The sequence below is a fragment of the Vigna unguiculata genome, chromosome 9, assembly GCF_037176805.1.
Source record: "Vigna unguiculata cultivar grain cowpea cultivar isolate G323 ecotype 2 chromosome 9, ASM3717680v1, whole genome shotgun sequence".
NCBI lineage: Eukaryota > Viridiplantae > Streptophyta > Magnoliopsida > Fabales > Fabaceae > Vigna > Vigna unguiculata.
The window spans coordinates 4,463,042-4,477,298 of record NC_140800.1 but is presented as its reverse complement, the minus strand read 5'-3'; the positions used below and the strand labels follow the sequence as shown (position 1 = coordinate 4,477,298).

The following is a 14,257-nucleotide window of genomic DNA, read 5'->3' as shown; positions in this document are numbered from 1 at the left end:
ATTTTTCGGTCGATAATTACCGACGGATTTTACCAACGAATTTTACCGACGAATTTTTTCGTCGATAATTATCGACAGATTTTTTTGTCGATAATTACTGACAGATTTACCGACGGATTTTTCCATCAATAATTACGACGAAATATGATTTTCATCGATAAAATCTTACCGACAAGCATTTTACTAACGAATTTTTGACCGTCGATAATTCGTTGATAATATTAATTCAACGACAAATTTTGATCATTACCGACGAATTTTAATCGTCGATAATACCAATTTTTGTTGTAATGATATATATATATATATATATATATATATATATATATATATATATATATATATTTAAATCCGATAACTACCTAAAATGGATTTCGAAATTAAATAATTAAATTAACCGAATTTTGAAATTCGATTATTTCTTACTCAGATTTCAAAATCCGATAATTTTTTTAGTTAAATTTTGAAATTTGATATCTATCTTAACTTGAATTTTAAAATTTGATTTCTTTTCTTTACTAGATTTTGAAATTTGGTAACCGGCTAAACCAAATTTCAAAATTTGGTAAAATCTGGTAAGTTATTAACCAAATTTTGAAATTCGATACATACCTAAACATATTTTATTCCCTAAACCGTGAGTAAAGTGTAAGGGGATTAATGTTCGGTGAATATATTTTTTACCCTAATAAAAAAATCAATGGTCATTTATGAGATTTAAAAAAAAAATACGGGTGAGAATTGTGTATGAATAAAAACACTCAAAACCACCTTTAAATAAATAAAAAAAGAAAAAAAAATTGTCCCAAACACTAATTTACATCACCAATTTGGTCTCTACAATCACACAAAAGTTGACTTAAAAATAGCTTAAATCGATGATTACATTTAATTAACTTTAACTAAGGAAAATGATCAATATTATCAATTTTAATAACCACATTTAGGGAAGGATCTAGTTTAGATAATTTTTATTTAAAAAGTGTTTTCTATTAAAAAAATCGTAATTAAAATTACTTAAAACAATTCTTTAAGAACATCATAGTTCTGTAATTCATAATCTTCAAAAACAAATTCTTTTATAAGTAATTTTAAGAGAAGAAAATAAACTTATGTATTTCATATAACATTTTCACTTTTTTTTTTATTTGTAAATTAATGTTAGCTTAAAAGAAGTTAATTTTATAATTTTTTTTCATGTTTTTCATTTAAAAAAAATATTGGGAAAACGTTGGTGCAATCATATTCTATTCTATTAAGTGTTAAAAAATTGTATAATTCTAAAAGTGTAACGTCCCAATTTAATAGAATAATTCAAATAAATAGAACGTTGCATGTTTATAGTATAAAATAGAACAGCGACAAAAAGTATATTAGAATTAATCTTTTACAGTTATCCCAAATTATACTAGAATGGAAACCCAAAGACATAACACAATTCCATGAACAGAATCTAAACACAGATTATATTAAACTGGAAATTTGCTCGCAGAGCAAGGAACTACAAGATAACACTACTTAAAAAAGGCTCCATCATAGAGGAAAATCCAACGAGCCTAACTAAATTGTAGCATCTCCATCGTCACTATACGATCACCGCGAGCTCCACAGATGCTCACACCAAGGATTTGGTGATCATCGCAAAAAGAAAATCACACAGAAACACATACACAGAGAGAAAGGGTAAGCTAGAGATAAAAATAATTTTCACCATACAAGTATACAAGCATATTTTTTAAATAGGCATTTCAGTAAGCACACAAAGCATGTGAAGGCAAACAATGCAAGATCCTTAACTCTATTATCCGGATTATATGCTTGATATAAAAATCTAAAGGAAGTATGCACCTGTGCTGGTTTCTAAATTCTGCAGAGTCTAGACACAAGGGGTTATCACCTAACCACACCCCAACCTTAATCCCATGATCATATAATTGAGATATGATATTTGGACTTTTAAAATCTTAAGCAGAAAGAATTGTACATTGTTGGGTTAATGGAAATATTACATATTAGAAAGTCTCACAGTGGATGATAGTAGTTATATAACGAACTTAAGATTCAAGATATTTAGACGTCATAGTCAAAAACATTTTACGCTTGTATTGATTTTTTTTATTTATTTATACTTTTGTAGTATAGTGTTGTGGAGTTCGGTTAAATTCTTGTTTTGGAGAGTGTTAGTATATTTGGGGGTCAAAAGGCATGAGAGAGTAATGTATGTCTATGTGTTGTAAAAAAATATACAAAGTGTTATTCTTTTATTGTCATTAGATAACAATTATGATTTTTTCTATGATTGTGGAGTTTTTATGTTATATTTTTTTGTGTTGATTATTTTGATCTTATTTCGATAATTTTCAGATAAGTGTCTATATTCATCATGACTTTTTATCATCACACCGAAACTATTAATTACTTTAGTCTAATAATAAGGATTTGATATAACAATATGTTAATATTTCTTATTTAAAGAGATTTTCTTTACATGAAAAAAGAAATCATTGTAAAACTTTTTAAAGTCATTACAACTTAGAGAAAAAAATTTAGGTATAATTATTCGCAACGTACCCAGTTTCGTTCCAATGTGTCTAAATGTTACCCGCTTTTAACTTTGCATCTATTTAGTACCCAAATTAGTTTATTTGCATCAATTTGGTCCCTTTTAGTTGACTCCGTTAAATGACTTAACGTCTGACCATGTTGACAACTTAAGTGGGAAAAAAAAGATTACGTGGCATTATCAGGTGTGTGATGTGGAACAGTGGTTAGAAAAATGAAATTGAAAATTAAAAGGGAACGTGATTTGGGAACAAATCAGAAGAGTGTGTTCGAGTGAGAGGCAACGTGGTGAACTTAGGGTTCAAATCGAATTGGTTCCTTCGAGCGTTGCAGAGGAAATTGAAGCTGAAATTGACATCAAAGTGGCAAGTATTTTGGATTCCAGGTGCGCGAATCATGTTAATTTGTGTTTCATTGAAAGTCAACTCTCATTGCAAAAGTCAACTCTTATAACCACTCCTAAGTCTATTTATCTAAACAAAGATGCTATGAATCTATACATGATTTTATCATCTTAACCTAAACCTCATATCACTAGACCATCCTAAGTATACTTCTAGGGCTTACACTAAAAATATACTTAAAGGACCTGATTAAGCTTCTTTTGTAAAACTAGACTAAAACCCTAACTAAACTAATTCTAAGCTAATTACTCTTAATTAACAACTTAAACCTACCCAAAAAAAAACACATATAACCAAGAAAAACTCTATATATAAGGGACTTATAACATTCCCACACTTAAACTATTGTACTCCTAGGCAAGATAAAAGAAAAAACTAACTAAAAATTCCTAAAAACAGAAAACCAATGATACAACTCTGCCCAAATTAACTCTCTAACATGCTAACTCTAACGTGCACATGATAGTGAAATAATCTAATTCAAGCTACAAACCTTTCGATCATCAAAAACAACTCCAAACAAAGACTTAAGTAGTGAACAATCAAGAATCAATGGCAATGAACAACTCCAACCCTCACGAATAGTGTTTCCACTTTGCACTCGTATGGGTTCATGTTTACTCTCACCGGTCAATCCAATGACCACTCTTATGAACTTTGCAAAGTTTCTAAACAATACCAATCAACATGAAACCGTTATTACCTTCCAATCCGTTAACCGTTATTACCTTCCACCCTGGTCATGCTTATATAAATGATCGTAGACGAATTCACCTTAACCATTCTCTCATTCAAAACAAACACACAACACCATTCAATATGTTTTTGGAATCCATTTCGAGTTTACCCTCCTCCACGCCATCTGTATCAGCCTCATTATCCTCTACAATGATCTCCTCGCCCTTCATCATCTCTCTCGCTTCTGCTGCATGGGCTACGGAAACGAAACCCAAGAATTTCACTTCTTGGAAATCACAACCATCTATGGTGCCACGGAGATGGAGCTTAGAGGATGAGTGCCCCGTCAAGTTAGAAGGGGTGGAGAATCTCGTATCTTGGAAGAAGCACGTAGTTCTGGTTCTGATCGATGAAGAATTATTAGGGTTTGTCACAAACCCTAACCAAGATGACCCTGAGAAGGATAGAAGACTTCAAGCTTGGTTATTATCATCTTTATCGGAAGATCTGCGTTCTTTAATGATGGGAAAGGAACATGCATGGGAGGTTTGGAGTGGGGTGCTCAAGTATTGCAGGGAAGAGCTTATGATGAAGATAAGAACATTTCTGTCAGCAGCTCAAGACATCCCGTCTGAATCTTTACCTTCACCATTGCCCGTGGCAAGCACCAATCCGGCACTCCTGAGAACTTTTAATTCTCTCATTGAATTGGGCGAAACCTTGCCGAAAGAACAACATCTGAAGCTGTTACAAACACCAGATATAACGGCTCTCCGGGCATTGTATGATGGTCGTACGTAGAGAGCTTATCTTGTGTTCTTTTGTATGTTCTTGTGGGGAAAAATTTAATCAACAACTTGGCCATGGCCATTGAACAAGCAAATAAATACACAATTTGAGTTCTCCATTTTTTTTCTTAAGGAGAGAGAGTTGGCAATGAGCGGGAGAATTAAACAGAGATTTGTTCAAGAAAAATGAAATTTTAAGTTTGAGCTTGTAGTTATATGATTAAATTCGTTAATGATTAAATATTTATGCAACTTTTTTGAACAATTAAATTTGGATAAATAAAAAAAAAGTATGATTTTAGCCTATATAATACTTGAAAAAAACTCCATCTAGTTCCTGAAATTAAAAAAAGAAAACATTTCATTTCATAGTCTAAATTTAATAAAATGTGATTTTAATATCTAAACATTTAAGTTTGACTGAGGGTATGAATTACTACTATTTTTAATTTCGCGAAACTAAAAATACTTTTTTGAAAATTTGAAAAAGAAAAACCAGAATTATGGTATACACTACAAAAAAATCGTATTTTACCGACGTCCACATTCGTCGGTAAAAACTCATTTCTGTCGGTAACTGATAATTGTTGACGGAATCTCGACGGCAAATCATCCGTCGGTAACAGGCTTGTCTGTAATGTTTACCGACGGATAAGTCGTTCGTGGGTAATTACCGACGGAATTATCCGTCGGTACTGACTTTATATACCGGCGGAATTATCCGTCGATAATTCCCGACGGACGGTCGACCCGTCGGAAACAATTGTACGAGTTTCAGCGACGGATACATCCTTCAAAAATGCCGTCGGTAAATATTCATCAGACTGCAGAGTCTGTTCTGCATGTTTGCCAAAACCACACATAATTAAGCATACCTGCAAATTACAAACATTCAGAAACAGACCTGCCAATTATAATATCCAATCCATTCTAAACAAATAGTAGATATCTACTTCAACTCCAATATTAAACATAAACATATATGTATACATTATTTAAACATAAACATAGTAAAAGTATCAAATGTTTATACTCAATCAAAGTAAAAACTAGTCCTCAATGATATTACTACAAACAGTCATCCGTATCACAGAAGTGAAAGCATCAAGTGTTTATTATTAATCAAACTGAAAAACTCAATCAAACTAAAAACTATAGTCCTGAGTAACTCTGACATCTGGTCCTAATAGTCTAAGTAGTCATCCGAATCAGAGTCCTCAGGATTTGTTGCGGGTTGAACTGGTGCGGGCTGGACTGGTGTTAATTTGGTGTTAATTTTTAAGCATAAATTATTAAAATTTGGAGTGTGATGAATTACTTAAGAGAGAAGTTTATTACCATACGAATGGCATGCTCATGAGTAGTAATGAAACCGCCTGTGTGTAGGCTCCCACCCTTTGGGGAAGCTCTGTTCCTTTGGGCTATAATACATTTATTGCTTCCTTGAAACATCATAGGTCCAAATACCACTCCACAGCTTATTCAAATCATCAATTAAAGGCTATAGATAAACATCTATCGATGCCTTTGGATTAGATGGACCTGGTATTATACACGTCAAAAACATATAAGGCTTAGTCATACACATCTCAGGTGGAAGATTATAAGGAGTAACAATCACAGGCCAACAAGAATAGGGTGATGACGATGCCTGGATGTACGGATTAAATCCATCTGAACAGAGACCAAGTCGAACGTTACGGGGATCACTGGCGAAGGAAGGATGCTTTCGATCAAAGTGCTTCCAAGCTTGTCCATCGGATGGATGACGTAGCATGCCTTCTATTTTGTTCTCATAATGCCATGTCATATGTTGTGCTGTTTGCATTGAAACAAACATTCTTTGTAGTCTTGGAATTATAGGCAAGTAGAACATGGACTTCAATGAAATTGGTTTTTTTTGCCTCTGGCCTCCATGGAGTGTACGATATCGAGGGTGTCCACAAAATTTGCATTGGAGCAAAGATGCATCATTTTTTCCATTATCATTGTCATAGAAAAGCATACAACCATTCATACAACAATCAATCTTCTTAGAATCCAATCCCAACTTTGAAACTAATCTCTTTGCTTCATAGTAATTCTTGGGCAAAGAATTATTTGGTGGTGTTAGATCTAAAATGAGTTTTGCAATGTTGTCCAATGCTTGGTTGGGAATGTTCCAGTTGGATTTGAGGGACAAAAGTCTGATGCATACTGACAATTTAGACTCTATAACCCCTTCAAATACAGGTTCATTGGCTTCTGCTAATAAATTGTAAAATCTCTGAGTGAAGTCATTTGGAGACTCTTCTAAATGACTCTCGTCTGCTTCTTCAAATGAATCATGTTGGCCAAGAACATTACTCAACATCTCTTGCATATACATAATTTGATTCATCTCAGAGGTATGATCCATCGTGCTTGAACTAGGTAAATGTGTGTCATGTTCACCCGAATAAACAGAGGGCACTTCTTCACCGTGAAATGTCCAAATCCAGTAATCTGGCATGAACCCTTTTTTGTATAAATGAACTTTAACTTCCTCATCTTTCAAAATATGAGTACATTCGCACTTAACGCAAGGACATCTAATCCCTCCCTCAAGAGCATAATATTTATATTGTCGAGCAGAATAAACTGTTCAACTCCTATCACAAAAGTTTCCTTCAAGCCTCTCCTACCACTGTAACAACGGTCATACACCCAACGACGGTGGCTAGGAACTTCACCCATGTTCTGTGAGAAGGCAAACAATGACAGTGTTACTTTTATGGTATTCAGAGAACATGGGTCTTAAGTAACAAACCTATTACTACTTAAGTCCAACATCAAAGGAAACCTCTGATTACCAATTTCTATTTCGTATCTTACAAACCTTAAATGGTAAGATACGTTATAAAAAAAATGGACAAAGTGCAGTAGAAAAGAATGAGAGAACCCAACTACCCTTAAGGAAACCCATTGAACCACTCTACCAATTAAACCAACCACACAACACATAAAGTGACTAAGAACGAAACCACAGAACAAAATTAATATTGATACAATAGTTAATTAAAGATGAGAAAGAAAGCAAGGTTGACGTTCTTGACTATGAACCAATAGTAGAACATCATCCTTAATGAGCAATACAACGTGACTAAGGCACCAAGTTTCTTTGTATTTAATTTTATGTCTTTTTACATGTAAAGATCATCAACTCATCACATTTATAACTCAAAAATCAGCCATGCATGCTCTGCTAAAAATTATAATGCATGAATATAGGAAATGTAAAAATTAAGGGCGAATGGAAAGAAATACCTCACAAAAATACAACCCTTTTAGGGGAATCCTTCGCAACTCTTGTCAATTTAGGTCCACAACCTCCCTGACCCTTACCCTTTCCTCCCCTATCATAATCAATATAAAATGATAAAGTTTTCAAATTTCCATTACAACATGAATCAAAGGCAAAGGCAGAAATTGAAATGAAATACAAACAACATATACAAACTTCAATTGAACAAAAGTTCATAACTACTTAATTAGCTTGTCACTATATTAATTTCTGCATTAGGGCTTATATAAGAAGCCACTAGAACGAGTATTAGTCTAAGTGTAGGAATAGGTTGCTATTAACCAAAGCCTAAACGTGAAAGGTAGGAAGAAGAAATATAATTCAAATGTTGGAGTTAATTATAATTAGTTTTAGAAACTAAGGTACAAAAATCAAAGGTTGGAGTTAATTAAAATTAACGTAACAATCACTCAAAGTAATAAGAGGCTAAAGCAACCGTGTTAAAGGATTTGGCAAGAGAATTAGGAATGCAATGAGGCTTAAGAAATAATAGATTGAAACTGAATTAGAACTTCACTTAAATAGATTTCATTGCACCAAGATAAGGAATGCAAGTAGCATGCTCAAATGCACTGTATAAAGCTTACACAAATACAATCTTGGCCTCTAAAATTACTATAAAACTGGGAGTTATCACACCCCCAAACTTAGGCCTTTGCACTGCTACATAAATAACAAAGAAAAGGAAACAAAAACTAAGCCCAAGACTTAATAACAAATTTCACAAGCTATAAATGTTGCCATACAGATTATTGGTTCAATGTCCCGAGTTAAATCCCAATTTGCCTCAAGAACCACTCTTGAACAAACCAAGCCCATTTTATAAACTAGAATCGTGCAATTGGAATTGTGCAAATTCCCATTCAGAGCCAAACAAAGGAAAGCACAATACCATTTAATCACAACATTGGCCAAATCGCAACTAAACAAATGAAAGCACAACACCAATTCATGACAACATCAAATAATCACAGGTGTTATATTTAATTGCAAATGCTCACGGACAAATTGACAGAAACATAGCAGATGCATCATAACAGCACAGGATAAACTAAACATACCAACACTTCCTCCATAATATCAGTTCCACTAACCTCCGTCGATGGTGCAATCACCAATTTAGCAACCTCTATCACGCCAAGAGCTATCCCAAAAACTGTGGCACTATGAAACAACGATCATCCCTCGCAGCCTCAATGTTCATCACACAAACAAAAACACGAAATTAATAATAGAGGGATGAGATGGCGAAAAGAAGAGAATCAAACCCTACTCACCGGAATTTTCTCCGCCAATGTCGCAGCAACAGAACAATGGCAGCGGCGACACCGTGACGGTCTAGTCGAACGGGACACCCTCAGTAGCGGTTGCGTGAGGACAGCGTCCTTCCTCTCAAATCTCTGGTAGCAAACCGTCGTCGCGGTGGCAGACCGTCGTCGCGGTGGCAATGGATGACCGTGAAAGGTGTTCAGCGGATGAGGGTTCAGAGTGAATGCTGCGTTGCGGGGAAAATGAAGTGGGTAAAGTGAAATCTGAAATGTTTAAGTCATTTTGTCGAGCCCCTTACCGAAGGATTTACCGACGGCACAATTCGTCGACAAGGGTTTAACACTTTTACCGACGCAATTACCGACGAAATAGCTTTCTCATACCATTTATTAACGGATCACCGACGGAAATATCCGTCAATAAATTCGACGACGATATTCGTCGCTAAATCCGTCGGTAATCAACTATTTGTGGCGAAAATAGATCCGTCGGTAATATTTCGCCAAAAATAAATAAAATTCTTGTAGTGATATTAGAAGACCAAAAATATAATTACATTATTAAAAAAATTACAATATCCACATTTATTAAATCAATAAGTTTCATATAGTAACAAAGTATCAAACACCCCTTAGAAATATGAAATATTATGAAACACATACAGTGTCCCTTGATAAAAGGGCATACTTAGACCGTACAAAATGATTTTTAAATTAATTTTAGATTATACAATAATTTTTAAATTCATATGGGAGATTAGTATTAATTATTTTCATTAACACAACGTAGTATTTTTTTTTACTGCATAGTAGACTGTACAATAATTTTAAAATTAATTTTAGAAATTTAGATTAGGTTAATTGATAAATGATAAAAAATTACCACTAGGAAACGGATTTATTCTAGAAATTCAGATTTCAAATTCACAATCATATATCTTCAGTTATATTTCCCAACTTAACTATAAATTTGTTTCTATTGTTTGGTAACTGAACAAACAAAATTTAATCAAATTCTTGAAAAACTTGAATATTTGCAATTGAGTCTTTTTATTAAACTTTTTTTTAGTATATTGACTTCTCAATTCTAAATATCTTTTGGTTTAATTTTTTCATTATTTATTTGTTTTTATATATATTAATGTAATATTATTTTTGTGATTAACATAAAAATAATAATGTAATTAATGAATGAATGTTATTATTTTCATTAACGTGTCAAGGTATGGTTTAATTAAGAAATATTAAAATAAAAACTTAAGCATATCTAAATTTAGTAAGAAGATGAAAACTAATTAAATGAAAAAAAAGGCTGAATATACGGCAACAAAAATTGCACCAAAAGTTAAAGTACAAATTTGTTTCAAATGTTCACACGGATGTTTCTTCAAATTTATCATGTATCAAAAGAAAGAAATTAAACACCATAACAAGACAATTACAATATAAAGCTACAAACATGTACATAACTTTCAGCACTCTCTCACATCAACATTTTTTGTTTTACAATAGCGTACTAAGTAATCCATTACCATCTTTACTTTATCTTCATATATGATAATTCTAGAATCCATTTGGCTTTTAAATGATTCCAATCTAACCGATAAGGAAGGTTGCATATTCACTATCTTCATATATAAATTCTGCATGATTAGAGAGAAGATTAGAACATTTTAGCAGAAATATTTCTAAATAAGATTCAACAATGAAAGAAAAAAAAAAAGTGTGTTACCGTGAGCATTCTATTGAGAATACGATTAGAGAGTGTCAACGTTCTCACGTTAGAGAACACTCGTATATAATGAATGTTGATGGAAGAATCTACATGAATCCAGATGTCGATTTTGACTTCGTTGAGGAGAGGAAGATCGCAAATGCATGAGAGTTCATAGAACATGTGAAAGAAAATATTCGCGAGTGTGATCGAAGTGAGTTTAGGAACAGAAAGCACAATTTTGGGTATAAAAGTATGTTGGAAGATTATTTTTTCCATTCTCAAAACAGAAACATTATGATTTGATATGCAAAGAGTTTGTGTTGAATGACTGTGGATGGAATGTTTAAGGACTAGAGTGATCAATGAAGTGCACTCTGAGAAAGGTTCAGCGTAATTATTATCACCTTTTGCTGTGAAAGCGACATTGGCAAGATGCAAAGTTTTCAAAAACGGTAGCGGAAAAGATGCTGGAAGTGTTAAGGAGGAGGAAGAAAAATGATCGAAAATGTCAAGAAAAGTTAAACATTTGCAATTGAGGAGGAGTGAACCGAAAGAGTTGGGTATTTGTTTAACCTCAGAATCTATAACAAGTGTCAACTTGTGGAGATCGTGCAACGAAGCGTAGTTGATGGCGTTGATGAAAACTTTTGATGCAGTAGAATTAAACACGGTCAAATGCATCTTGTGAAGGGAAATAGAATGATCTCGATTAGAGAGAACTTGAGAGACATATATGTTGTATTTGTCAATTTCATTGAAGGATCTAAAAGTTAAAGTGGTGAAACCTTTCCAAAGGTTCTTCCATCGTTTTGATATCACACATGTTTGAATAGCTTGTCTTGTCGGCAAAAACTCCAATATGTGTTGAAGAACTTCATCGGACAAATCACTAAGTCTATCTTCTTCTTTTCTTTCGCCACTTACACCCGTTGTCTTCATCTTCGTTCTCAACTCTCAAATGCCTTTTTTCTTCTTCCAATCGGATGCAAAACCGGTTCAAAAAAGCTTCAAATCTTGCACTCTCATAAAGTTTTTTTTTTTTCTCATATCAGATGAGATTACACAAGAATCTCTTTATATTTAAAGCTCTTTTGGAATAGAATAAGTGAAAGATAAGATGGGAAAGATATGATACGAAAATAAAATAGTATAATATAGCTTGTTTCTTTTTATTTTTTCAGTTTTTAAACTTTTCTAGGATATCTCAAATTGAATTTTGAAAATATATATTTCTCTTTTATTCTAAATTTAAATAGATTTAACACTCGTTTGTTATATCTTATGTCTTTTGGTTGATAAAATATATATTATGTCTTCAAAACTGAATATAGAGTTTGTTAACTTTTTTTAACAGCTTTAGTTAAAAATTTAATATTTTTTAAAAGTATTATCAATAATCAGTGTTTCACATTTTTTTAATAAACGTGGTACATAATTTCTTTGTTTGCAATATTTATTCACTAACATATTAATTATAATAGAAGTATTTATTATAGATTTTCATTATATAAAACAAATTTTTATTTCATGTAATGTAAAAACTAAATTTTTATTTCATGTAATGTAAAAACTAAAGTAATAGTATATATCTAAATTATAAAGAGATTGTTGAATAGTATGCTTATTTATTTTTTTTCTTATTTTTGTATCTATTAATATGATAAGTAATTATATTTTTGTAAGAATTATGACTTTATCATTTTACTTCTGACAATTTCATATAAACATTATCAAAAATAACTATAACTAATAAAATAAATTTTAATCATTTTTAAGAATATTAATTTTTTTAGTCATAAAAATCGTGATCATAATGTATTGTTTTTTTTTTTCTAGTAAAAGATACGCTATATTTATAAATGAATATAAATGACTTAATATTTTTAAAATTTTGAAACTAAATTCGTTAATTTAAAAATACAAAAACTAAAATTAATTTTACGCAAAAATATATGAATATCTAAATCACATTTTGTTCTTACTTCAGTTTACGCAAAAAAGTAATCTTATCAAAAGATAAATAAGTCACAAAACTGAAAATACAATCTTTATTTTGTATACTTTTGGTTACAACAATTTATATATTTAAATAAGTTTATTTATTATAAATCGTAATTATATTCGTAATTATTTTACCATTACCATGGGTATTACATGTGATAAAACATTGGTTATAGAATTAAATTAGGATAAAATATATTTTTAATCCATGTAAAATGTAAAATGGTAGAGTTTTTTTTTTCTTTTTATAAAAAAAAAATACTTACCTTTGGTCATGCAAAAATTAAAAAAACTTATTTCTATTCTAATTATTACGGCGTGATGTTTGTTAGCAACACTGATCAATGATCAATTGATTAGTGCATCTCATCTTAAAATTTGATATTTTGAAAATCATTTTAAATTTTGAAAAACAAAATCTTGTTTACATATTTTAATAAAATGTTAAAGGTAAGAGTTTCACTTTCAAATTTTGAGAAACAAAATTAAGGAAAAAATATTTCATAAAGATTACAACAAAAATTCTCTCATCCACTTTGTTATCGTATTTCATATTTGAAATAATGTGTACTCAAGTGATAAAATTTCTCCCACTCAAATAATATAATTTCGTAAAAGAAAAGTTGAACTAATTTACTCCTCTTGTACTGATTATAAAAATTCTAACCGGATTATATAAAATTTTAACAATTTCTTTTCTTAGAATAACAACTTGTTTCTAATTGTATTATATACAAAAAAAAAATCTTCAATTATAAATTAATTTTAGAAATAAAAAATAATTAGTTACTCTAGTGACCAATTTACAAAACTATACATTATTAGTTACTAAAATAGTCACTATTATAAAATAAAAAATGATAACTGATTATTAAATCAGTCACTAATTAATTAAAGACTAATTTAAAAATTAATTCATCTTGTTGCTAAAATCTTGGAAGCTAATTTCTGGTTATCAATTTTCTTTGGTAGCCAAAATTTTGGTAAATTAATTTTAAAGATCAATTTTAATTTTTTAGTAACCAATAATTCTTAGTTTTAGAAATTGGTATGTAAATTAGTCATTATAGTTATTAAGAATTATTGGTTACCAAAACTGATTACTATTTAAAAATTTTCTTGTAGTGATAAATTTCACAATAATTACACACTACTACACCATCATAAATATTTTCCACAAACTAGTGAAAACATATACATATGTATATTTTTTATGATAATAAAAACTAATAAAATGGTTAAGATTAAAATTTTAATCAAATAAAAAATTGATTAAATTTAATATATATATATATATATAAAAGATAAAATTAAAATAATTATTTTAATTTAAAAAATTTACTTAAAAGATAAAGGTTAAATTACCCTTTGAATTTTTTTAATATTTTTTGAATTTTTTTATTTTTATTTTTGAATTTTTTTTCTTTTTGACACGTGTCACTTTACAGTTTTACCACGTGTCAAAGTGACTCAATTTGGTCCCTATATTTGTTTTTAATTTCAATTTAGTCCCAATT

The 14,257-nt window shown here is 30.9% G+C and overlaps 1 protein-coding gene and 1 pseudogene across 1 annotated transcript; both read right to left on the bottom strand.

Annotated features, from left to right (window-relative positions):
- Nucleotides 1-5,933: 5,933 nt before the first annotated feature.
- On the bottom strand, nt 5,934-7,147 carry LOC146883466 (uncharacterized; annotated as a pseudogene).
- A 3,495-nt stretch (nt 7,148-10,642) lies between these two features.
- LOC146883465 (putative F-box/FBD/LRR-repeat protein At4g13965) lies at nt 10,643-11,690 on the bottom strand. Its single transcript, XM_085666141.1, has one exon. The coding sequence runs from the start codon at nt 11,676-11,678 to the stop codon at nt 10,722-10,724; it is 957 nt and encodes a 318-aa protein (XP_085522267.1). The 5' UTR covers nt 11,679-11,690; the 3' UTR covers nt 10,643-10,721.
- Nucleotides 11,691-14,257: the final 2,567 nt, after the last annotated feature.

Excerpts from the sequence above, each read along its gene's own strand:
- LOC146883465 (XM_085666141.1), bottom strand. The coding sequence starts at position 11,678 with ATGAAGACAACGGGTGTAAGTGGCGAAAGAAAAGAAGAAGATAGACTT.